A 25,582-nucleotide genomic window follows, 5' to 3' on the forward strand; every position below is an offset into this window, starting at 1 on the left:
CAGTGAATGGGAACTAAGTGGGGGGAGGGGGAGTGGGGGTTTCTAGTGAGTCGGGGACATTGGTAGATCTGTGGTCACATGTATCTCCTTAATATTATACTGAGTGGTCTATTAGTGTAATTAAGTTTGTGGTTTACCACATAGATCTGATTTATTTATGAGTTGTTTCTTTCCTGTCATGGTTTAATGAATGTGGCAGTAATCTGTTAAGGTGAGGAAGTGTTTTATTGTTGATTGTCATTGAGATTTAGATGTCTGTATTTCTGGTGGTAATTTTATGTTGGTGGTGGTGGTGGTGGTGGTGGTGGTGGTGGTGGTGGTAGTAGTGATGGTGGTGGTGGTGGTAGTAGTGATGGTGGTGGTGGTGTAAGTGTATTGTAAAAGTTAATGTTGTGTCCTGTAGTTCCATGCTCTTGTACACTCTTTGTATTTTGTGTCAAATGTTCTCCTGTTTGATCTACATATATTCCAACAAAAAATTATCACCAGAGTTACAGACATGTAAGTTATAAAGATGGACAACAACAAAAGACCTTCTCACTGTACAAGAAAACTACTACATTCATAAAACTATAACAGAAAAGAAGCAACTCATAAGTGATCAGATGAATCTGGCAAAGCACACACTTTTTAAATTAATGGACCACTTAGTACAATATTATATACAAACTTATGACAATAGCTCCACCTACGCAACAACTCCCTCCCCCCCTTCCACTTGTTTGCCTTATAGTCACCCTGTAGCCCCTGCCCCCCCCCCTTTTAAGAACTCTAACCACTAATCTCTCCACCCATAATCCCTCCCCCCCCCCTCCCCCCATATTCTGTTCAACATTTCCTCTAATTTACATTTGTTGATACACTGATGCCACCACCCCACATCCAAATATGTATCTATGAGCCAAAAACACTAAGTAAATTGCATGCCAATTTTATAAATGTGTATAGCTTTTAATTTATATTAGGCTGGTGCACAAGTTCTTAGTATTTTTTCGTAAGTTTAATAAATACAACAGATACACATAAGAGACTTTAGTCATTAGTAATAAATTCTCCTTCACTATTTACAACAGTCTGCCAGCAGTGGGGTAACTTTTCGATTCCACAAGTGTAGAAATCCTTGGCTTTGAGGCGAATAACTCGCCAAGTCATGTTCAGAGTGCATTTTCATCTGTAACGCAAATTCCTTGAAGATTGTTCGATAGAGAGCGGAAAAGGTGAAAATCTGAGGGTGGAAGGTTTGGTGAATAAGGTGGGTGCAGAATGACTTCCCAACTCAACTCATGTATAGTGTCTTTTGTCAGTCTAGCAGAATGCCAGAAGGCATTATCATGAAGTAGCATCACTTCATGCAGATTTACTGACCATTGTTCTGGGATTGTGTCTGTAAGACGTCTCAGTTGTTAACAATAAATATCAGCAGTGATGGTTACATGTCGTGAAAGCAATTCACAGTACACCACACCATCACTGTTCCACGAGCTGCGTAACATTATCTTTCATGGATGCGGGCAGTTCTTTGTATGGGGAGTTGCTGCTTTGTTTGGGCTCAATAATTCCTTTCTTTCCTTATTTTAGCCGGCTGGTGTGGCCAAGCGGTTCTAAGCGCTTCAGCCTGGATCCGCGCGACCACTACGGTTGCAGGTTCGAATCCTGCCTCGGGCATGAATGTGTGTGATGTCCTTAGGTTAGTAGGTTTAAATAGTTCTAAGTTATAGGGGACTGATGACCTCAGATGTTAAGTCCCATAGTGCTCAGAGCCATTTGAACTTTCCTTATTTTAGCATAAATACACCATTTATCATCACCAGTAATGATACAGCACAGGAGTGGTCACATGAGCCAGTTGATGATGAGCAAACAGTGAGAAGCACACATGGCTGTCTGCTGCTTTTTGTGATTTTGGCTTAAAGTTTGTAGTTCCATACAGCCGATGTTTGAACCTTCCCCGTTGCATGCAAATGTCTCACGAAGATGGAATGCTCACACATCATCACATTTGCAGTTTTTGAGTACACTGACATGGGTAATTGTGAATTAATGCATTTAAATGATTGTCATCGAACCCCAAAGGTCTTACTGTCATTGGAAAATCACAAATGTGAGAACAATCCTCCTTGAAATGAGAAAATCATTTCCTTGGCATGCTCTGTCCCATGGCATTATCGCCACACTTGGCACAAATGTTTCTGACTGCCTCCACTGCTGTCACCCCTCTCTTGAACTCAAACAGAAGAACATGTTGGAAATGTTCTGAGTTCTCCACTTGGAACTCTATTTTGTAGTGTCCATAGCTATTTCCAACTGACAATATGTAAACTACAAATAAAAATGACAATCGATAAATAAACCCTTAGCAACTGGAATACCGACATGCAAAATAAAAATGCTACAAACTTGTGCACCAATCTAATAAGTACCAAAATTTCATGACATTATTTACATTTACAGAATGACTAGAGAAGATGCATTATAAATGAAAGTGAAATGTGTCTGGTGAAAAATTTCTGGTTTTTAATTGAACTTCTAAATATCTGTCTTTCCTCTGAAGAATTCATGCATCTCCTTGTTCCGCTTTGTGAAAGATTATCACTTCATGTACGGGATTTAGTAACATAGTCTAACTCTGCTTGATTTCATACAGGTAGCACTTGATAATGAGTGACATATGAAACTGGTAGTGGAAGAATAAATGTAATATAAATTTTAGTTCCAGTGGAATTATTACAATGTCACTCATACAGTATTTAATTATGTTGTGTCACACTGTTTGTGATAAATGATGGTTATTTGTGTCATTTTATACACTTTTTAATTCACACAGTCATGAAATTATTTGCAAAGACAACAGTTAATTTTCTTATGTTCACATTCTTCTCCTTATTTACATTTCAGAAATTAGACATGTCATAGCACAGTTTCAAGTAATTGCTTAATATCTCTTCTGTACAAGTCATCTGAGTGAAATTTGGTAATACATGCTCAACATTGCTTTATTGAAGATAGGCAGTGTGCTTACAAACATAATTTACAATTGCAGGTCAGCCTCCTTGTCATCTCCGACCCAGGCTTCACTATCTGTGGCAGAGCGAATCAGTGAGCTGGAACGCCAGCAGCAACAACAACTGCAGCAGCAGACAAAGTACACTTACCTGGACCCAGAGAAACGCCACCGGGTGTCGGACCCCACACTTAAGGCCATCCAGAAGAAAGCTCTGCTGTCTTTCTACGAGCGGCACCACGCCCAGCCAGCAGCAGCAGCACGAAGCCAAGCGTGGCGTTCTGAACCACAGCTGGCTCTTGTTCCACCTTCAGCTCAGCAGTTGCCACCTACACCCTCTGGCCCGCACTCACCACCACCCCCGCAGCCACCTCCAAGACCTCGAACTGCGAGCATGCAGTCTTCTCGAAGGGCTTCATCTGCTTCCGACTATGCAGGTGGATCCTGGAGAGAGGTCAGTATCTGTCAGGTAGTAGCTGTAAGAAAACTGTTGGCCTTTTATATTCATATGAACACTACTCATTCTTGATACTGAATTAGTCATTGACTGCCTTCTCTCTCTCTCTCTCTCTCTCTCTCTCTCTCTCTCTCTCCTTCTCTCTCTCTCTCTCTCTTGTATCAGATTTGTTAAACACTATTTTGGAATCTAAACATGTTTGTGGTGTCCTCTATATATTCACTGTATATCTACATTCATCCTGTTGCAGAGTGCACATGTTGCCTTCTAGTGCTGTCCATTCCCTTGAAACCAGGTTTTCAATCTTTCATACTACAACATGTCTCCCGACTGGCCTGTTCTTGGCCATATTGGGTAACATAATTTTCCTTGTCTGATGTAGCTACATTTCCAAGTCATGGAGAAATTGAAATATAATTGTTAAGAGTTGTCAGCAGGTGTGTGCTACACGAATTGATGTGTCATAACGCAATTTGGACTCTGTTTCAAACAAATCAGCATTTGTGTGTCACTTGAGGTTTCTGTTAATTTCATTACATATATGCTGTAATGATTGTGGTTTAACCTGACAAGAGTTTTCACTTTGCAAGTGGGAACAGTAGTACCTTAATTGCAAATAAGTTTTTTTTATACAGTCCACACACAAAAAGTGAACTGCTTAAAACTGTTTGAATCTTCTGCTGTGACGCAATATATAGTTCTGGAATAAATGTATGTAACTCTGTGATTTCAGTATGGATTTAGCTTTCATGTCTATTGAAAAGTCCCAAAAGCACAATTTTCTAGCAATTTTTGTAGTTGGCACCAAAAATTACTCATTGATTTATTTTATATTTTCTGTTTGTCATACATTTTAACTTTCTTGGTATTGTACTTGTTTGTATGTTATGTTAATATGCATTGATAACTTAAGTATGGCAGGATCCTTTGGTTATTTTCTCTTCTTCATCACAACTCATGCAACTGTTTTGATATTCTTTATTTCATAGTGATGTCACACTGGAGGTTTGTTCAACAAAGCCCAAAGGATGAATTCTGCAGTTGAGGAGAACACAAGCTGGAATTTCTTTGGAGAAATAGGTCTCATGAGAATCTGTGACTTTAGCTCAGGCCAATAATCTGACTGTTGATCTTTGTTAGACTCATTTTCCAAGTTCAGGCAGTTAAAGTATGCTACAAGCTCACTCATAAACTATAATTATGGACTTAATGGAGAAAACATCAGAACTGCTGCACACTTTGTAGCAGTAAAGGTATTTTTTTAAAGAGTTTTATCAAAATCTAATTTGCTGAGAAGAAAATGGAACATTACAGCATTTGTATATTCCTCATGCATAATACCTGATGTGTGACACTGACATATCGTAGTACAAAAAATGCAGCTGTATGCTTGCAAGGAACTCCTGAATTTAATGGAAATAGATTAACCACTACAAATCTGAAGAACAAAATTCATATACCCGTATAGGTGACAATACATATGCTTAAGAACGTGATAGCCACTTTGATACAAGTATTCTTTTTTAAGATTTTAGTATGCTGTATGTGGAACACATCACTAACTTACTGATACTGTTTGGTTCACAAGTAACAACCCACAAGATGGAACTTAAATAACTGGCAAAGAATAGCATGATTCAGAATAAAACTAATCAGCAGCAAAGAATGGAGTTTCTTATGTAGAAGTGAGTATCAGCCATTGCAACCTTCTATCTTTTCTGGCTTTTAGCCTGTGGTATAGTTACTTATTGTTGGAAGCTTAATGGTTCAGAATTAATATAGTTACACAATGTATACAAAACTTGCTGGCACATTAAACCTGTGTGCCAGACTGAGACATCTTAAAAGTAAAGAATTTAAAAAGTTCATTAACATGACAAATTTGCCGCATGTGACTGCTGCACACAGATTTCAACTAAAAACGTTGTCACATGATAATGATTTATGATACATGGAGAATACAAGGTGAAGCTCTGCTTTTCAAAAATGACGCACGGGATATGTATTTGGAGATTTAACACAATTGCAGTGTCTGGTGACCATGAAGTTCTCGTTGCGGCAGAAGCTGCAGACAAAGCGTAGCTAGTGGGAGACATAGTGAAAGAAGACCTGATTTTATACATCAGGCCACTGAGCTGAAGCAAGTAAAAAACTGCACTACATTACATTAGGTATGAATTAAACTCGAAACAGCCTATTCAATCAAAAGACTTGTTCATAAAGCATTGCTGCTTGGCAGCTTAGTGATGACAACACAATAACTTAGTTAATCCTTTGATGCTGTGGATGAATTTCAAGCAATGGATGTTAACATAAACATTGATCTGTCGTCAGTAATTCTGCACTATAGTCTTTCAGATAACTACTACAATTCTGGATGTGCTATTGAATCCCATGACAATCTACCAGATGTAGAGATACTAAAATTAAAAACCTTGAAATAATACAAAGCAAGGATGCAGAAACAAGTGAAAATTGCCTCAACATACAGATGCAACTTTTGTAATGAGAAGGGACACAAAGAAGACAAGTGCTTTTACCACACATGCAATGATCCAAAAGTGTTCACACATGTGACAGAAATGCAAGAGAATTTAATGCTTGCAGGCAGTAGTGTTACAAAAGTAACCGCTAAAGGTGACATATGCATCTCAACCACAGGCAGTGGCACCAACTCTGTAACACTGAAAAACTCTTTATATGTGCCAAAACTCTGAACTTATCTCATTTCATTGGCAAAAGTTGAGGACAATAACCAAACAGTTACATTTGATAAAACTCATGCAGATGTACTAGATAATAATGGATAAATCAGTATGACTGCAGAGAGAGATGGTAACAATTTTTTTTAATAAAGTGGTACAAAGGCAAGCATCTTTTCCAAGCCAAAAGTTATGAAAAGTTATATGCAAATCTGGCATGTTCAATTAGGCCACTTGAACTCAAAAGATATGATCAAAATGCTCAAAGGTGAGTACAGGTATGTGACAGGTTTGAAATTCAGTGATGTCGATGTCAATAGATGCGCTACATACCTTAAAGGAATAATCATGTCCACTCCCTTCACCAAATGAGAAGGGAACTCAAATGAACTTATGGAGTTAATCCACTCTGGTACCTGTGGACCAATGAAAGAAAAATCTCAAGGTGGTGCAAAAGTTTTGGTACCCTTTATAGACGACCACAATAGATGATGTCAAGTCCACTTGCTTTGATGTGAAGAGAAGTTGTCGATAAATTTTTTGGATTCAGGAACCTAGTTGAAGGACTGGTCATATAATTAAATATTTTCAATCAGGCTACGGTAAGGAGTACTGCAATGAAAGAGTGGTCTCCGTCATCAGAATGGCAGAAATATAGCAGTGCCTAACATTTCCATACACACTGCAGTAGAATAATGTCACTGAATGAAAGAACTGTTCAAAGGTGAAATGCTGTTAGTCAGGACTACCACCATCATTTTGGGCTGAAGCTATCAACACTACTAACTACATCAGAAATTGTTGCTTAACTAAAGGACTGTCTGGTTGAGCTCCATATGAGAAGTGGCTGAAGAGAAAACCTAACCTATCTCGTATTCGTAAATTTAGTTGAAAGGCTGGCATCCTGGCTAAATCACCAAATGAAGGAAAGTTTTTTTCATAAAAGCAAAGAAAGGATTTTTGTAAGCTGTACAGGCTATTCAAAAGCCTATCATGACAGTTTTGAGCCCAAACATACTTAAGTGGACTTATGTGAAGATGAACTGATTGTTGGCAAAGAGGAGGCATCAACATTAACTCCATGTGAGGAGATTTCAATGGTGATACAAACATTGACCCAGAGCCATTGTCAAATTCTACGGCTTTGAAGAAGATGGACTTCCGATCACTACACGCCAAGAATTCATTACCAACAACACTAATTAAAAATGAAGCAGTGTACAAGATTTAAATACTGCATATCATTTCAATGGAACTGATAAGGCTATGAAGTTATTATCTTGATGAGCATTCATTACTATGTCAGTCACTGCCATCTGTTCAGTGTAACTTGCCTTACTGTATTCATGATGAAGTTTAGATTTGACACATTACAACAATGAATGAAATCAGTGGTAATTTCCACCATACTACATCTCACTGACAATTTTATGTAGCTGATCAACAGAGATGATGACATCAGATCATCAGAGAACTTATGTTCGTGTATGGAAAAGATTCAGTTCCACTAAATGAGAGTGCAGAAGAACAAGACACACATATGTGCATTCTGAATTTAACATTAAGGCCTGCTCAGCTTTTGTATCATTCATTAATTTATTATCTAGTCATTCACATGTATTACATGGAACATTAAATAATTGCCAACACCAGACAATGTACCTCACATTATAAGAGTACACTATTTGACAACACAACATAACTGTCCTGTAAATTTTTAAATGCGTTGTATACTGAAGTTCATTTCATTAGATTATAACAAAAATTATTCTTTCAAACCAACATTCCCATACTTATTTAATTTTGAGAGAGGGAGAGAAAGAGAGAGAGAATGGAGGTGAGGGAGAAAGAAGAACTTCAATGTAAACTTAGTATGTTATATCTTTTCAGATGGCAGCTACCAGAGAAATAATCATAAATGAAGCTGGCAACTTGAAAGATGGGCCAAGGCATCAACACAGGTAAATGAATTCATTTAATTTGAGGAAGTTTCACATCTTCAGCTCCATGTATATAAAGCAGCTTCATATGTAATAGCAGGTGCCAACATTGATTAGTATCTCTTAATTATTATTTTCTTCATAGGGGCACTATGAATTTTTCAGTTCCTTCTCACTTGTTTCCTTTCCTTCCAGTATTATTTCTTTACATGACTGTGTATTCACTTAATTAAACCATTGTATGCCTCTTCATTTATCAGTTCTACTTAAGAGCATCTCTGCTTTTAACAGATGCTTAAAATTATTTAAAAAATATTTAAGTTCATTACACATATTATGTGGAACCAAAAGTGGAACACTTGATGCCAGACTGCCAAGTCGCCCTTACTTTTTGTTTGTGGTCTGGTCTGATCTAATAAAATAAGATGTGACCACAGATCCATGCGTTTTGTCTTTAGTTGGTCCCAGAATTTTCCTATTACTCAAGATTTTTTTACTGTAGATCCCCCTACAACAATTTTAGTAATTGCATTACATGGTAGGAAGGCAAGGGATTGCCACATCCAAAAGGATCAGGCATACAACTACTTACTACTATTTAAAGAAACTCAAACACAGTAACTTCATAGGATACAGTTTTATTTCAAAGTATCGATTACAGTTCTTGGCACACCACATACATATGCTGCAGAGGGCAGCACAGTCTGTTGTTTGCTACAAAATGCCAACAGATAGTGTAAGAGTCTCTTATTTCCCACTCTGATTGATGTCAAGGGAAATGACCAGCTAGGCTGATCAACAGATCTTTGTTCCATCGGACAGCTGGAGAGTGGTGCATCTTATTTTGTTGTTTCTGCCATGGCACACCTCTTCCACCACTGCACTCTTTCAGAAGTGCCACAATTTGATATCTTCCTGCAGCAGAACAGTTATTGCTTCTCTTCTTGACTGATATCCATCAGCTCATGGTAGCTTCTTAGTAGTAAGAGAAGAGGTATTCATTTTTCCATCTTTGTCAAAAACACCCTCATTGACCCTTTGTCTCAGTCTGAGCAACTTGGCAAGATCCTTCAGAGTTGTTGGTTCTGTCCAACATAGAATAGTTACCAGTATGCTGCCCTGTTGGAAGCGACCGTGCGTCAGCATCATATCACTCTCACCTTGAGTGATGGGTCTCTAATCTGTTGCAGCTTCTATCGCTATCAAAATGGTGTTTAGATTCTCTGCACCCACCTGAGAGTGATGAAACACCTTCCTCAAGCAAAGCTTGATAGAACCTATGTTAAATTTCACCAGTGTCCCACAAAGCCAACCGTGGTGGTATGTACTTCCAGGATATCCCATGGTGGGCACAGTACCACAGTATCCCAGTGTGCTCAATGTTTTTAAGAGCTCTGACAGTTCTGTATTTGCTGAATGGAATGTTGTAGCATTGTCTGAATAAACAGTGAGTGGTAGGCTTCTGGGTCCTGCAAAATGCTGCATTGTCATCAGGAATATATTAGTGGACATATCAGTGACAAGCTCAACATGAATTGCACATGTTGTGGCACATGTGAATTGAACCATGTTTGACTGCTTGGTTTGGTGTTCAATTTTACCATTAATGGACAAGTGAAGTCAATGCCTTTTACTGCAAACTGTCATGCAGGTCGAACTCTGTCCAGTTGTAGTGGAACCTCCATTTCTTCATATCTGTGTATTATCTTGCAGGGCAGCCATGAGTGAAGACTTCTTCTAACATCATGTTGTACATACAGTATCCAAAACTCTTTGTGCAGCTCTCCTAGCACAATGTGTACACCGAGGTGGTGAAGTCTTACATGTGTATGTTTGATCAGAAGCTCCATGAAGTGACATCCATCCAGGATAATTGTATGCTTGTCTCAGCTGGGCAATGCTGCACATTGTAACCCACCACTGAGCCAAATCACACCATCAGACAGGAAAGTGTTGTGTTGAGCAATCTTCGATGCTTTGTGTAACTGTACCCCCTTACACAAACCAGATAGTTCAACAGTGACTAGTTCATCTTGAATTCTTCTGATCCAACATGTACAGGCATTTTATTATTCCAGAGCACTCAGATTGTTCTGTGTGATATCAATAAATTGAAATAACAAGAGCAGTATTCAGCAGTATGAACAGAATGTGTGGTGTTGAATAAGGGTTCAGTGATAGTGACCATAGTGACATTTGTTTGGATGTTTGGCCTCTGGCATTAATATAGGTCAATCTGGTATATCCAGTGGTCACGCCTGCTTGTCTTCTGAAAGCCATGTTGGACCAGACCACCAGATGTCAAGCATTATTAGCAGATCTGCTTCTAGTCACCATGTGAGGAGATCTTCAGGATTTTGATTTCCAGGACAGTGTCTCTGTTGACTGGGTGTAATGCAGGTCAGTATTTTTGTCACCCTATTACAAATGAAGGCTTCCCATACATTTTTGTAATTTCGTGCTTATTCCAAGGCAACTGTTGAGTCAGTCCTCAGAGTAGCTCTTTTAACACCAAACCTTACAAAAGTAAAGAAAGAATGGTCGAGCTCACTAGTGTGGCAAGTGCTTCCAACCTAAGTAAGGTACTTTCTTTGAATGGTGCCAAGGTGCAAACAATATGTGCTGTGTAACCAATTTCACCAGTTGACAATACAAAAAAAGGCACCATAAGCTCTTTCAGATGCATGCAGAACCTCCACACTGCTGCAGAGTCACTTGGGCATGCTATACATATTTTTCTGTGAATGTGCAATGATGACAAGCGGTCAAGTTTTAAAACCCAAGAGTGTCAATTACGTGCAAAATTTACAGACAAAACTTTCTCCCATGCAAGATACTTCAGTCACATGTCTTGGAATATTAGTTTAGCAGCTCTCTCATTGGGTGTGACCAGATAAAGAGGATCATAAAATTCAGTTGCTGCTTGAAGAACATTTTTCTAAGTAGCCAAATCGTCAGTCAGGTGTTCAGCTATCTTTTGGTCGTCAGTGGAGACAGTGTAAGCTCATGTTTTCCTGTTGATTCCCAAGACTCACTCTGCAAACTTGGTTCCAAGGGCTTTGGCATGCCATATTGCTTTCAGGTCTTTCAAATTAGTAAACAGTTTGGAAAGCAGAAGGCTTATTTGCAGGAAGAGAGCTGTCAGTTCATAATAAACACTTGCAGCCTCACACTAGCTGCAAAATCATCCACGAATGCAGACTTCTCTATGAGTACTGACATTTGTGGATATTTGTCGTTGTTTAGTGATGCTCCCTCATAATTTCTGGAAAAGAAATGGGCTTGGTGGGAGTCCAAATGGCAAATGTTTGAAGCGATACATTTTTACATCATCTGTGGTGATACAGGTACCACTTAGTCCACATCATACTGTAGTCCTGTTGGAAGTTGTGGGATCATAACAAGGTTATGAAGTTGTCTGGCAGTAAATTAGGTCCTGTTTCTAAGGTATCATTCAAAGCTGGGTAGTCTGCATCTTGTGATGTCATGTCGAACATGATCCTGTTTTTGATTTTTTCAATGCTGTGTTTCTTCACTACATGGTATGGCAGGTAAAATATGTATCTAATTGTATAGTCCTTAGGTGCAACTTCTGTCTGAGCCCTCCTAATGTAGTATGACATGTTCTCACAACAAATGAGCTTCATTTCTTCATTCGATTTCACTTATTTTGTACCTGGTCCCTCTTAATATGGCTTGACATGTCCCCGTGATGAATGAGCTTCATTTCTTCATTCCATTGCAACTTGTTTCATAAGGTTCAAAGATGTGCTTCAGCAGTATTGTAGTTGCTAGAGAAAAGAGTAACTTTCTTCGAAGGTAGCCATACAACTCTGTGACTACTCTCCACATGATATGACTCTTGGAACTCCTGTGAGACAGGGTTGTGCATGGGTGTCAATGCTGAGTCTTGATGCTGTGTTATGCCAATTGTCTCCAAGGCCCAAAAGTGGTGCAGTGAATCGTTAGGCATTTCACTGAACCTACCCTCAATGAAGTTGGTTGGCTGGTTAACCGTAATACCAGTTCTGCTTCCACCAAGAACATACCCAAATATTGTGGGAAAAGAACCAATGAAACTGACACTTTAATTGGTTTTTCTGAGGTCACAATTTTCCAATAGTAATTAACTCCAATCAAGACTGGAATAGAGAGATCTTTAGAGCCTTCTCTTGGATCTGCCAGCTGTGTACCCACCCTCAAGGCCATGTCATCTACACCTTATGGTATTGTTACTTGATGTGGGAATTTATTGCTGCTTTCGAACATTGTAACTGATATATGAATGTTGATGGAGTATCCCATCATATTGAAATGGACATTACTTGTTGAGTGGGATGAAATGTAGGATGGCACAGAGGTCGTTATCTCCAGAGTTGTGGTTTCAGTGACATTGAATTAGAAAGATTGACTGGCTTGGTGTCACTCCTACCAGTTGGTCCTCTGATACTTCCATGAGCAGTTGCAGGTATGTGAAGTTGGAGGTCATCATTTCAATCTTGTTCACTGTCTGGAGGTGTCTATTACAGATGGAAATGTGGTACTCCTCCTTACATTGTGCGTAGGATGCCTTTCTCCATTTAAAACACTGATTTTTGTTGTGGTCACGTCTAAAGCATAAGAAGCAGCATTTCATTTTCTTTAGGATATGCATTATAACCTGTAAGCTGACAACTTTTTTCAATCTTGGCACCTGTCCATCCTTCCTCGCAGTACACACAAAAAGTTTCTGAATGTTATTGTTTTTCTTTTTGTCACCTTCATTTTAATCTTCACATGAAAAGTAGACACACAGAGCCATAATTCTACTGCGGAATGCTATCTCCACTTATCTTGCATGCAGTGATGGCTCATTCAACCTTTTTGTTTGGAACTCCATAAGATGTGTAAGAGACCTGTCTTGAATCTTTTGCCTTTGTGCATGGATAAGCCAGTGTCTGCAAATTTCTTCTGGGAATGCATATAGCAGTCTGTGGGTGAGCACTCTCAGATAAGTATCCACGTCTTCTCCAAGTAGTCATAGTGCCTGGATCCTCTTATGACACTCAGTGTAGGTGGTGTTGAGAGCCTCTGGACTGCCTGAAGTAGAAGCATTAAGGTCCTCCACACAGTTAAGGTGACTTTGGATAATTCTGTTCTTATTCCCATATTTGGATTTCAAAATGTGGTTCATCTGCTCATATGTGATATGTCAGGCGCAACACAATCCTATCTACCAAATACTTGGGTGCCCCATCTAGACACCCACAGAGGAATATGTGCTTATTCATAAACAGTCCCATTGGATTTTTGTTGGTGAAAGCTGTGAACTGCTCTCAGAATGAAACCCATGTGTCTTTGTCATCTGAAAAAGGATGTAGTTTGATTGTAGGCAGCTTGACATCTACCGTTCAGATAGCACATTTTCATTTGTCTGTATAGTCCTTGCAAGCTTATGTTTCAACCTAGTATTCAGTGTAATCAAGTAAGTCCTGTATTGAATCATGTAGTGTGTTCATCTCTTCTATGGTTACCTGCAGGCCATTCTGACAGTGTCGCGTTTCCTATTCCAGCATAGAAACATTGAACATATTCATCTGGCTCATGAAACTCATAGTGTTCGAACATAGTGTTATCTCTTGTGTTGCAGTGTTGGGAGACTCGTTTCTTGTCGGTCACGGTGGGTGGTTTTTGCTGTTGCCAGTAGATACCCCCAATAGGTGTTCACTGTTAGAAAGAGGCAGCACTGCAGTTCAATAGTTCACTGTCGGTATGCCTTAGGAATGCTTACTGTTTGTAGTGTATGGCAGTACTGCCTTATAGTGTGAGCAGCTCCCCTTTGCAATGTGCAATAATACATCAGCTGCACAATATTGCTCTGCCATCAAGATGCATGCGTCAGGTAACACCATAAACAAATGGTCAATCTGTAATGTTCATGCATGTGAAGTACAGAAATGCCGCAACTTATTTGCGTGAGCTGAATATGGTTTGGTAAGATCATATTTTGAGATTTAAGTCACTCAAAATCTTCTCCATCGGTATAGAACGCTCTTGAACATGTTGTAGCAGTTGATCTGTTGATAGACTCCCAGATTTAAGCAGCAAAATGTTGGTACGTATTACTACTTAAAATAATTCAAACACAATACCTTCAGCATACACAGCTTTATATCATGGCAACGAGTATAATGGTAGTCATATCACAGACATGTGGTGCAGAGGGCACTATTATAAAATGCCGACAGATGACATAAGTGTTTCATATTCCCAAACTCATACTAAAGCACTATGGTGTTGAAAACAAACAACCTGAGAGAGGACAGCTTTATTCTGAGCAGCATATTAGAATACAGGCTTTCAAAACTTCCACATTCATTAACTTATGTCTGTCTATCTGGTCCTTTCACATCACTTCCTTTATCTCCATTCACACTACTCTAATGTAACTGCATCTAGTTGGAGCAGTAACTTTGTAGATAGGTACCCCATACCTCTGACATATTTCAACATTATCTTGTAGCTGCTGCAATTTTTCATTTATGAACATGGGAGACATATCCACAAACAAATAATGACCAAAGACACTACTCCGATTAAGCAGCACTCTTTGATGCCTGTGCTTGTGGGTGTTGTAGTTTTGTGACAAGGAGTTTTATTCTGTGCAAATGCAGTTAGATGAAGCTATGTGAAACTCTTCCACAGAATGATGCATTATGTTATATAATATAAAATGAAAGCAAAAAGTTAAGATCAACAGTATTTGAGAAAGTCATTGAACTATATACAACTGAACCAGTAGAAAAGTGAACTGAGAAACATAGCCAGATCTCTGCTTTCAATTTTTTTTATTTTAATTTATTTTTTATAACTTGGATTATTAGGGAAGGGAAAGATAGGAAATAAATAAAAATAATGTTATGACATGCGGATATTAGGAAGAGATAAATCTCATTTTGTCCCTGGATTGGAAGCACTAAAGAATTAGAAAAGGATTTAGAAGTAATAATCTTACATATTAGTAATTTATTTTAAAAATTCTCAAAGCTTGTGATTCAGTTCTCTTTTATAGTATGTGTGTGTGCCAGCTGCAAGTTTTCCCAAATTAGGAAGGAAGGGACCAAAATATTACTTTACTGTATTAGAAATATATGATACTATATTAGAAATGTATGAATCTACAATGAAATTTTATAATATTTAAAAATAATCTATGTAAAGTATATGTGTAAAGATGATATGCTAAGATGCAGATGGGCACAATTACAACACTTACACATAAGTTTTCAGCTACAGCCTTCGTCAGAAAAAAAAATAGAAACACTCACCATTCATTCAAATAAGCAAGTACACTTCACACACACAACACCCGATTCTGGCAGCCTGGATTCTGGTGAGAACTGCTGGAGTTGATGGTCATGTGTACATGAGGTATGCCTGCTTGGGTAAATGAACAGTGGGTCTTTGTCTTTATTTTTATAACGAAGGCTGTGGCTGAAGGCTTATGTATAAGTGTCTTTTAATTGTGCCTGTCTGCAACTTAACATGTAAGCTTTACAGTAAGTAGCAATCTACTTTCTCCTACATTGTTGATATTCCAACCTGGAGTTTCTGTTGTTTTATGTATATTTTTTTCTTTTCAGTTCCAGTTGTGGTTCGCTATCAACTGACCTTCTAGGACCACTAATAATGGGCCCATCAATTTCTGTCGATGATTGGGTGCCTGAACGACCACCAAAGAAACCACATTTGCGTTCTGCATTTCCTCGTCCCGTTCAAGACCGTCTGCCGAGTCCAGATTTGCCTCCACCATCTCCTCCCCCAATGGTAGAAGATGAAGTTTTTGCCTGTGATGATCCCTTACCACCGCCACCAGCTGACCTTCCTCCTGTGGAGGGAAGTCCATTACCATCATCTTCCAGGCCACAAGACCAAGCTCCAGGAGACAGTGTTTCTGAGTACCATGAACCCAGTGCTGAAAATGAACAAGTGAGGATTCCTGAAAGACCTAGCAAGGCCCAAATTTCCAGCAGTGGTAAGATGTGCAATGACAAGCAAGTAGAAGGTGGACATGTTCATTTAACCTGCAGCTCTTCTTGTCAGAGGCATCATACGGACAACAGTTCAGCTCATGTCATTTCGGCAGAAGCATATAATAGCTCAGAGCATTTGAAACAAGGTGATGGTGCTGTAAATAATAGGAATTGTACATCATTTGCTGTTTCACAGAAACACTCTGAAAATAACACTGGTAATCATACTTATTTACAAAATGGACACTCATCAGAAAAATATCATGGCCATTTTTCCCAACGACTGTCTGATAATTACAATTTCAGGTCACGGTTTCATGACAGTTACAGGTCTCAGAGGTATTCTGAACATCCACAGAGACAACAGGGAAGTACATCTTCATTACCACGGTATGCAGAGAGCCACTGGGCATCTCAGAGACATAGTGAAACAAATCTTCCACAGAAATGCTCTGATATGAGTCCCACAAGCCACAGAAATATTGAAAATGATTTCCAGAACTACAGAAATTCTGACATAATTCATAGGTATTCTGAAATGGGTTACATTCCACACAGGTATAATGGTGACGGTAATACAACACTTCCCAGAAATCACGAATATCGGTATTTCTCTTCAAAAAATCCAGGAACGGCAATGCAGGACAACATGTACTCAGAAAGTCATGTGCAGAGACCTTTACACAACAGGTACACTTCACAGAGATCTAATGACAGGTGCCACAAACATGGTACACTGCCTAACCACGAATTCCCTGCATCGAGTGAACACACTGTGCATAAAGCGGCAGAAATATGTGATAGAATTTCAGCTGAAAATACAATGATCAACCATAAGGTTGATAATAGTGCCAATGTAAATACTGAATGCAACTGTTCAGTACAGAAACTAAACGACTGTGCAGTGAATCAAAGAAAAGTAGTTAACCTGAACAGTTCACATGAAAAGCCAGATGACAGTGGCCTTCTGAAAATCAATAGCAGGCTTTCTCCGAGAAAACTGGACCAAGAAACAGTTCATCATAAACACCTAAGGAGTAGTAGCACAGGAAATAAGTCTGTTGAAGGTGATAGTTTATTGCAGAAAGTATCCAATAGCAGGCTATTGAAATCTTCTGAAAATCTAAGTTCACAACAGAAAACCTCTCATTCTTCTTTGAGCCTGCACAGCAGTGGTGGAGACACAGTTTGTCCCATTTCCCGAATGCAGGAAAATAACATGGTTCATCAGCATCAGTCTGATACAAACAAGCAAATGCAGGGACATTTCGAAAGAGAATACCATGAACATAATAACCCAAGAAATGCAGAGACCAAGCATCTTACTAGTTCCAGAAGTTTTGACAATGGATTTCAGCAGAGGCACAGACAAGATGTGACTAACATGCCACAAAAGTCTTTTGACAGTAGTGATTTAACCCAGAGGTTTAGTGAAGGTAGTACACAACACCATAAATATCCTACCACAAAGAATGTTGTTCCTTTTAGCCAGCACAGCTCTACAAGCAGTACTCCCATTTACAGAAACAGTAGCCGAATGTACACAAGACCTCAGCCATTAAAACCATTTGAAATAACCTGTCAGAGTGAACTGGAAAGGACTTCAAGTTCCAGTGGTCAAATTACGAATACTGATGGGCGGTCGTCTGCTAGGTGCTCCACACAGAAGCTAGTAGTGAATGGAAAGCTAGCAGCTCCTCTTCACAGTGACAGGCTGGAGTCCGAAAGAATTAGTGGAACTGTTTCAATGCCAGCAAAGGCTCGACTTCAGCGATTGCCCCTAACATTGCCAGTGGGAAACAGCCAAGAATCAGCTTCTACTCAATCAACTGCCAGCCATGGAACCCAAGAAAGGGAAGCCCTGTCACCATCCTCACCCAAGCCAGCTGGAAATGGCAGATTCTCACCACCACACCAGACGTGAGTACATCTTTCAAACATTATATTCAGAATTCATTTTGCCTACATTATGAAAATTTGTGTGTATATTAGAAGATGCCTGGTTTTGAGCACCATAGCTTCCATCAGCTTCTATCCATGTGTACATCTGCTGTAGCTGGAAAGGGGTGATCATTCATTGTACCATGCTTGCATAATCACACTCGAGAGATGTTTTACCTTGGATTTTTCTCGTGGGGCTTAATTTCACATAATGTGCACATTTGGTTTGCTTTAGTTGCTCCTTGGATTACATTTGTGATACAGCATTACAATGTGAATGGCCATTTGTATCGATGTACTTTTGTATTAACCTTTATTTATGATTAAATTTAATAACAGGGTCTATTTGAAATTTAAGCTATGGGGTCATAATTCTCCAATTTATATTTAAAAAGGGTCTTATTAACAGTATTATGAAAAGGATAATTTTTCATTCTATTATTTGTATTCCAACATGGACCTTTCATTGTTTAAAAGTGCCTTATTGTTTAAAAGTGCCTTATTGTTTATCAGTGCCTATAATTCACAAGGGATTTGGTTTGGGAGAACATAGAATTCTCTGAGTAATATGAAAATACCAACTGAGGCATCCAGATCTGACAGTCAAAGCTGAAATCTATAATTTGAAAAGAATGGCAGTTAGCTTGATGTTGTTTTCATAGAAATGCACAGGAAGACATAGAATCTTTGTTATTGTGATCATGAAGAAAGTTGTTACCAGAATAGCTCAGGTTAACAGAATGAATGTTACAAAAAGAGAGGGAGGCTAAGATCTTTGTGTCATCTCTGTTAAGTGTTCCTGTTGCAGTACTGGGACTTTAATTGCTGAAGTTCAATACTGGAAAGTCTCTCTGTGTCTTTGTGATTTTAACACTTTGTGTAGAGTCTGTAAGTTGTGGAGTTCCATTTACTAGACAAAATGAAAGTGGAATCTTGAACTGTGTTGTCATTTTGAGTGCCGAGCAACTTTGACCATTAAGATATGACAAAGTGTGCAGTGAGCACTGTCATGTTAGTGTGTCATAGTTCTGATACGCTTTTGGCATTTTATGAATTTGTCTTTCAAACAGTGGTGAACCCAAGATGCAATAACAACAACACAGGAAGAGTAGATTGCTACTCATCAGGTAGAGGAGACATTGAGTCGCAGACAGGCACAATGAGAAAGAACTCTCGAAATATTCAGCTTTCAGGCTAAGTCCTTCATCAGATAGAAAACACACACATTCTTACGAGCACAACTCACTCACACATGACCACTGTTATCTCAATGCACTAAAGATCAGGCTCACGGAGATGATAGTGGTCATGCATGTGTGAATTGTCCTCATGTGGAGGTGTGTGTGTGTTCTACTCTGATGAAGGATTTAGTCTGGTAGCTGAATATTTCTAGAATTCTCTTCCACTGTGCCTGTCTGCAACTCATTGTCTCCTCTGCTTGGTGAGTAGCAATCCATTCTTTCCATTTTTTAGGGAAAAAAGAAGAGCAACTGAAATAAGATAATTGAAATTGACATTGTTCTTGTCCTTGGATACTGCAGTTCATGAAGGTCTTTTATATGGCTAGTTACTGGCAGACACTGGGAGAACTGAGGCATGAGATAGCCTAAGTTAAGATATTTTGAGTCCATGGTTGATCCACTTGGAAAACAAACAGTGGAAGAAAATATTTTTTAATGAAAAGGTCCACAAGCAATTGTCTTTCTCAGCAATAAGGCATCGAAGCATTTGATTAGGACAGACTGCGACCAGTTTTGCAGGGACTAAAGCATACTAATCTTTCTGTGCTGCAGCTAAACAGCTTCCCCAAGTTCTTTGCTATACAGTCATCACTTCTCCATCATGATGGTGTCATTAATAGTATCCTCACTATTGTCCATCGAGCTATAATGTATATTCCTGTATATACCACTATAACCATATTCTGCAAAGTAATCGCCTTTCAAACTACGAAGGTGAATAAACTGGAAGTTATGAAAGTGTAAGCATATGTGTATGATTAACTAAATTTTACCAGAAGGTACTGATGGTGTTTGATCCTTAAGGAATGTTTAAGTATTTGTACATTTTCCAATGAATTGATCTTTATGTGAGGATCAGTATGTTCCAACATGATAGCAGTAACTTTCATTCAGCTGGTCCTATTATTTTAGGAGTCATTTGTGTATGCCATGCCCACACATCTTTTTATTCTAAAGAGGACAACATACCATGAATTAATAGCTTCAAATGCATTTGCTGTATGTTTTGTTACAAAAATAGGATCTGAGAAAATCCTATCCATAATTGTCATCAAGTTAGGTGATTCCCACATCACATTTTAATATAATGGAACTTCTTGTTCTGATCTTTTATTTCCTTGTCTCCAGTAGTATTCAGCAATAGCAGTATTTTACAGTTAGCTGACCACTGCACTTGTTGTCAGAGAACTGAAAGTAGATATTTCATTTCTCTGCACCGAAATTCAGACAGTTACATCCTGAATGATGCGGACTACAGTCTTGAAACTGCTGCATCCATGTAGGAACTGTTTGCTACTTCAGTTAAATCTCCTACATTGGTGTTCCTGCTGTGATGCTACAGGCTTTAAGACATTACTTAAACAGAAAAGTATTAGTTTGATACAAAGAATTCCACTCTACAGTCCTACCAATTAGATGCTTTTGACCCATCATCACTACTAGGTACATGTGCTGCATCTGTGAAGAACCTACAGTGGTCAAAAGCAGAAAAGTACCACTGTAGATCACCACACTGTCTGCAAATATCCACATAGTGTCATGGAACGAGGACAGATGGCACTGTTGAAGATCATCTATTTGTTATGTGGATATGTAAATACCACTGGATTAAAGGAGACCATTCACTGAAAAGCATCTGCATTGAGTCATCAAGAGAAAAACACACACACACGCTCTCTCTCTCTCTCTCTCTCTCTCTCTCTCTCTCTCTCTCTCTCATGCCTCTACATGGTGCCGTCTGGTTAGATGAACAGTGCCAGTGCTGCTTTTGGCAGGTGGACAAGGTTGCGATGGCAGTTGTGTTAGGTGGGGTAGGTAGAGGGGAAGAGAGGCAGGAGGCAGGAGGAAGGGAGAGAGATTGGTGCTGGGTGACAAGCGGCTCGAAGTGAGGCGCCCACTTTGCCACCTAGGAATATGGTGTGTGGGGGGGGGGGGGGGGGGGGGAGGATGGAAGGTACACAAGGATGGAGCAGTACACAGTGAAGGAAATGTGAATCAGGATGAGTGACAGGGCAGATGAAGGGGAAACTTTGGGGATGGTGTGTTACTGGAGACTGAGGACAGCACAATTATGAGAGTGAAGGATGTATTACCAGAATAACTCCCATATGCATAGTACACAGGAGCTGGTGGCAGAGAGAAGATTGTGAAGTAGCCATTGAAATTGAGCACGTTGTGCTCAGCTGCGTGTTGTGCCACCAGATAGTAAACTTTGTTCTCGGCAACAGTTTGGCGGTGGCCATTCATCCTGGTGGACAGATGTTTGGTAGTCATACTGACATAAAAAGATGTGCAGTGTTTTCAGCAAAGCTGATATATGACATGGCTGCTTTCACAGGTGGCCCAGCCTCTGATGGGGTAGGATAAACTTGTGACAGGACTGGAGTCAGAAGTGCTCGGTGGGTGGATTGGGCAGATCTTGCAACTTGGTCTACCAAAGGGATATGATTCTTGTGGAAAGGAGTTGGGGGGGGGGGGGGGAGATGGAAGGTACACAAGGATGGAGCAGTACACAGTGAAGGAAATGTGAATCAGGATGAGTGACAGGGCAGATGAAGGGGAAACTTTGGGGATGGTGTGTTACTGGAGACTGAGGACAGCACAATTATGAGAGTGAAGGATGTATTACCAGAATAACTCCCATATGCATAGTACACAGGAGCTGGTGGCAGAGAGAAGATTGTGAAGTAGCCATTGAAATTGAGCACGTTGTGCTCAGCTGCGTGTTGTGCCACCAGATAGTAAACTTTGTTCTCGGCAACAGTTTGGCGGTGGCCATTCATCCTGGTGGACAGATGTTTGGTAGTCATACTGACATAAAAAGATGTGCAGTGTTTTCAGCAAAGCTGATATATGACATGGCTGCTTTCACAGGTGGCCCAGCCTCTGATGGGGTAGGATAAACTTGTGACAGGACTGGAGTCGGAAGTGCTCGGTGGGTGGATTGGGCAGATCTTGCAACTTGGTCTACCAAAGGGATATGATTCTTGTGGAAAGGAGTTGGGAGTGGGAGTGGCATAGGGATGGACTAGGATATTGTGTAGATTGGGTGGGCAATAGAATGCCACCTGATGAAGGATATGGTTCAGTTGATCCAGTCCAAAGGAATAATAGGTGAGGGGGAGGGTGCTCATTTGTAGCTGATTCTTTGGGGTGGCAGGAGGATTGGCAGAGAAACCTGTGTGTGGTCTACATTTCGGGGGGGGGGGGGTTAGTCCATGCCAGCCTTGTGCTTAGTGGGCTTGGGAGTTTTCCTCACTACAGAAACAAGGTGCATCCAGAAAGTAAATTTCCCTATTTTTTTTTTAAACAAAGGCAACATAGTTACATGAAAGACTTTATTGGCAACAGGTACAGCAATGTATGGGCTATTTTTCAACATAGTCACCAAAAGAATTGAGACACTCGAAATATTGTGGGATCAAGTTTTGTGTTCCTGTGTCATAGGAGTTTGCCATCTGTGAATGGAACCAGCAAGTGACACTTGTCTTCAGTTCTGGGCAGGAAGTCAATAAGGAGAATGCCCTTCCTGTTCAGAACACATGTGCATCACTTTTTGGACTGATACAGTCTGTTTGAATTTTGTCTTGCCGGGGATCCATTGTGACGCCAATGCACTGACTGCTGCTTGGTGTCTGGGGTCAGTGAGAAATCCACATCTCATTGCCCTGTCGAGGAACTTGTTGCCGTCGTCATGATGTCACTTTAGAAATGTCAGTGCTACCAAAAGTGTTTCATTTTGCGCTCGAGTGTCATGTTTCTCAGCACCCACCTGGCACACAATTCCTTGAACAGCAGGTGCTTAGTGACAGTTTCATGCAACAAGGATTGTGATGTCTGAGGAAAATGGCTGCTGATCTCTGTAATCATGAAGCAACGGTTGCTGCCGCACCAGCTCAACCAGGTGATCAATGATGAGGGGTGATTGGCTACTGCGCTCTTCGTCATGGACACTTTGTTGACTTTCGGAAAAAAGCCTACACCAGCGACGCACCATCTGTTTGTTCATGATGTTCTGCCCGTAGAACTGACGTAGTTGACAATGAATTTCGATGGGCACTATGTTTTGTGCATTAAGGGACATTATCACTGACGGAACATCACAGGTAGCAGGAGAACGAATAACAGATGCTATTTCGGACACTGTTGCCAGTGTACTGGCAGCAGGCGAGACTTGTCCGGCCAGCATTTGATTGCTACGTCATAGGTCTGTTGCGCATGCACGATTTTCCTGGCGAAATACCTCTACTTTGAAGGAAACAACCTCGGCAGACTTACTTTCTGGATATGCCTCGTACATTGTCCATGGGTGGCCAGACTGTTTGGGAGAGATTTTTTGGTGTGGAAGGGATGACAGGTTGTTGGAATGCAGGCTTAGTGGGTTTAATGTGGTTAGAAGTGTGGATGGAGCCAGCGTAGAGGTGGAAGTCAATGTCCAGGAAGATTGCACGTTGAGTTGACAAGTACGAGGTGAAGTGAATGGTAAGAGAAGGTTTTGAGATTGTGAAGGAATGAGAATAGGGTATCTTGGCCCTAAGTCCAGATTATGAAGATGTCATAAATGAACCTGAACCAGACTTGGGGTTAAGAGTTTTGGGAGGCTAGAGAGGTTTCCTCTAGACGGCCATAAAGAGGTTGGCATAGGGAGGTGCTATGTGGGTGCTCATGACTGTGCTGTGGATTTGTTTATATACCTTCCCTTCAAAATAAAAGTACCTCTGAGTCAGGATATAATTGATAAGGTGTATAAGGAATGAGATGGTTGGTTTGGAGTGTAAAGGACATTGGGAGAAGTAGTGTTCAATACAGGAAGGCCATGGACATGAGGGTGTCTAGAGATGTGGCATCAGCAATGATGAATAGGGATACAGGAGGTAAAGGGGTGGGGATGGTGGAGAGTCAGTGAAGGAAGTTGTTTGTCGCATTGATGTAGGAGACTAGGTTTCAGACAGATGGCTTGAGGTATTGGTCAACAAGGGCAGAAATTCTCACAGTGCGAGTGCAATAGCCAGACACAGTGTTTGGTTAGGATTGTGGGTTTGTGGATTTTGGGGAGTATGTAGAAGGTTGGTATGCAGTGTATTGATGCGGTGAGGACGTGGACTTCAGTAGCAATTGGAGATTATGCTGGACTACTTGGTTGGGATCACTGTAGGTGGAGGAGTCAGATAGTTGGCGGAGGCCTTCTGTCAGGTAGTCACTGTGGCTAATCATGACAGTGATGGAGCTTTTGTTTGCAGGGAGGATATTAGGCCAAGATCTGTTTTCAGGCTATGTATGGCTGTCCTTTTTTCTGCTGAAAGTTTAGTGTTCGTAGGAAGGGATGTAGGGAAGGATGGAGAGACCAAGTTGGAGGTAAGAAATTACTGGAAGGTGAGAAGCAGAGGGAGGAGGGTCGCAATTGAATAGTGATATAGAGTAGGAGAGACAAGGCTCCAAATCTTAATAACAAATTGTTTTCATTTTGTGTGCACAACACTTTCAAACACAACACTTTCAAACACAACAGTTTCACCAAAAATGTCCGTTTCACAACAGTAACTGCCTCTGGTCGTGTGTAAAGGCTTTTGGTGGTACCAAAGTTATTGTCCAGACACTCGTGGATGAGGCAGGAACTGAAATTGAGGGTAGCAAAGCAAAAACAGAAATTCTGAACTTGTTTTCAAATGTTCCTTTGCAATGGAAAGTCTGCGAGTACTGCCCAATTCAGTTCTCATATCACTGCAAAGGTGAGTAACGTAGATATTAGTGTTAACGGGGCTGAGAAATGGCTGAAATGACTAAAATGGAACAAATCTCCAACAACTGATGGAATGTTTATCGTATTCTATACCAAATTTGCAGCTGAGTTGGCTCCTCTTTGAACTATGCTCTGCTGTTGTTATCCATCAAACAAACAAACAAACAAAAAAAAAAACAGTAATTGGCACACATCACACTCGTCTGCAAGAAGATTAATAAAAGTGATCCATAAAACTACTGTCCAATATCCTTGACATCCTTTTGTTGTAGAATCATGGAACATATTCGTAGGTCAAACGTATTGAGGTATCTCAAACCGAATGACATCCATGCCAACCAGCATGGATTCCAGAAACATTGCTCATATGAAACCCGACTTGCACTTTTCTCACGCGACATCCTGGAACACGTGGGCCAAGGCAGTCAGGTAGGTGCAGTATTGCATGATTTTTGAAAAGCAGTGCCACACATACCCTCGTTATCAAAGGCGCAACTGTATGTGGTATGTAACTTCAAGTGTGCTTAGGTAAGTGTGTTGTGACACTT

General features: G+C 40.1%; 1 protein-coding gene across 1 annotated transcript in view; it reads left to right on the top strand.

The window, feature by feature from the left end:
- Window positions 1-25,582, top strand: part of LOC126188401 (uncharacterized) — a 305,868-nt gene that overhangs the window by 119,889 nt on the left and 160,397 nt on the right. The window contains exons 10-12 of the mRNA XM_049930002.1: window positions 3,041-3,455; window positions 8,051-8,121; window positions 15,723-18,032. Coding sequence (XP_049785959.1) covers window positions 3,041-3,455; window positions 8,051-8,121; window positions 15,723-18,032 — 2,796 coding nt within the window. The remainder of the gene's footprint in view (window positions 1-3,040; window positions 3,456-8,050; window positions 8,122-15,722; window positions 18,033-25,582) is intronic.

The sequence above is a fragment of the Schistocerca cancellata genome, chromosome 5 (assembly GCF_023864275.1).
Source record: "Schistocerca cancellata isolate TAMUIC-IGC-003103 chromosome 5, iqSchCanc2.1, whole genome shotgun sequence".
NCBI lineage: Eukaryota > Metazoa > Arthropoda > Insecta > Orthoptera > Acrididae > Schistocerca > Schistocerca cancellata.